This window comes from Penaeus monodon, chromosome 29 (genome assembly GCF_015228065.2).
Source record: "Penaeus monodon isolate SGIC_2016 chromosome 29, NSTDA_Pmon_1, whole genome shotgun sequence".
NCBI classification, from domain to species: Eukaryota; Metazoa; Arthropoda; class Malacostraca; order Decapoda; family Penaeidae; genus Penaeus; species Penaeus monodon.
This window is the reverse complement of record NC_051414.1, coordinates 4588666-4589504: the sequence shown is the minus strand read 5'-3', so window position 1 is coordinate 4589504 and position 839 is coordinate 4588666. Positions and strand designations below refer to the sequence as shown.

The 839-nt window shown below is 47.2% G+C and overlaps 1 protein-coding gene across 1 annotated transcript in view; it reads right to left on the bottom strand.

Annotated features, from left to right (window-relative positions):
* LOC119591626 (nephrin-like) overlaps positions 1-839 on the bottom strand; it is a 125992-nt gene that overhangs the window by 11609 nt on the left and 113544 nt on the right. Inside the window, exon 10 of the mRNA XM_037940379.1 lies at positions 708-802. Within this exon, the coding sequence (XP_037796307.1) occupies positions 708-802 (95 nt within the window). The remainder of the gene's footprint in view (positions 1-707; positions 803-839) is intronic.

Genomic DNA, 839 nt, shown 5'->3' with positions numbered 1-839 from the left:
AACACTTCCTCTCTTCCGCTACTTCTTTTCTTCCTTAATCACTCATCATCTTTCTCCTTTGCACATCCTTCTCTCATCTCTCCTCTTCTCTATTCTTTTTCCTTCTTCCTTCCACCTCTCCTTCACCTTACTTATCTTTCCTTTCTCATTATCCATTTCCTCATTATCTCTTGTTTATCACGCACTATCTTCTTCCTCTTTCCCCTCACCAATTTTTCACTCATTTACTTTCCTTCATTATCCATCTTCCTAATCGCCTCTCCTTTATCAATACTGTTCCTTTCCCCTCCTTCCCCTTCCCCCGCTTTTCGCTTCATTATCCTTCCTCCTTCATTATCCATCTTCCTCAGCTCTCCCTCCTTTATCACACAATTGTTCCCGCTCTCCTTCCGCTTCCCCTACCTATCACTTACTTACCTTTCCTCACTCATCATCCATCTTTCTCATCTCTCCCTCCTTTATCACATACCTATTCCCTCTCTCCTCTACCTTTCCCTATCACTTACATACCCTTCCTCCTCTCTCCCTCCTTTATCACGTACCTATTCCCTCTTTCCCTATCACTTACATACCCTTCCCCCCTCATTATCCCCTTCCTCTTCCCCCCTCCTTTTTCACATACCTTTTCCCCCTCTCCTCACCCTTCCCCATCATCCATACCTTCCCCCCTGTTTTCCCCCCTTTCCCCACTCTCCCCCCTTTATCACGCACTGCTTCGACGACGGTGAATCGACAGGGGTCAGCTTGAGTTCCGACGGTGTTGTGAGCCCAGCAGGAGAGAGTACCATAGTCCCTGGCTGATCTGTGGGGGATGGGGAAGATGGTGAGACATTATAACC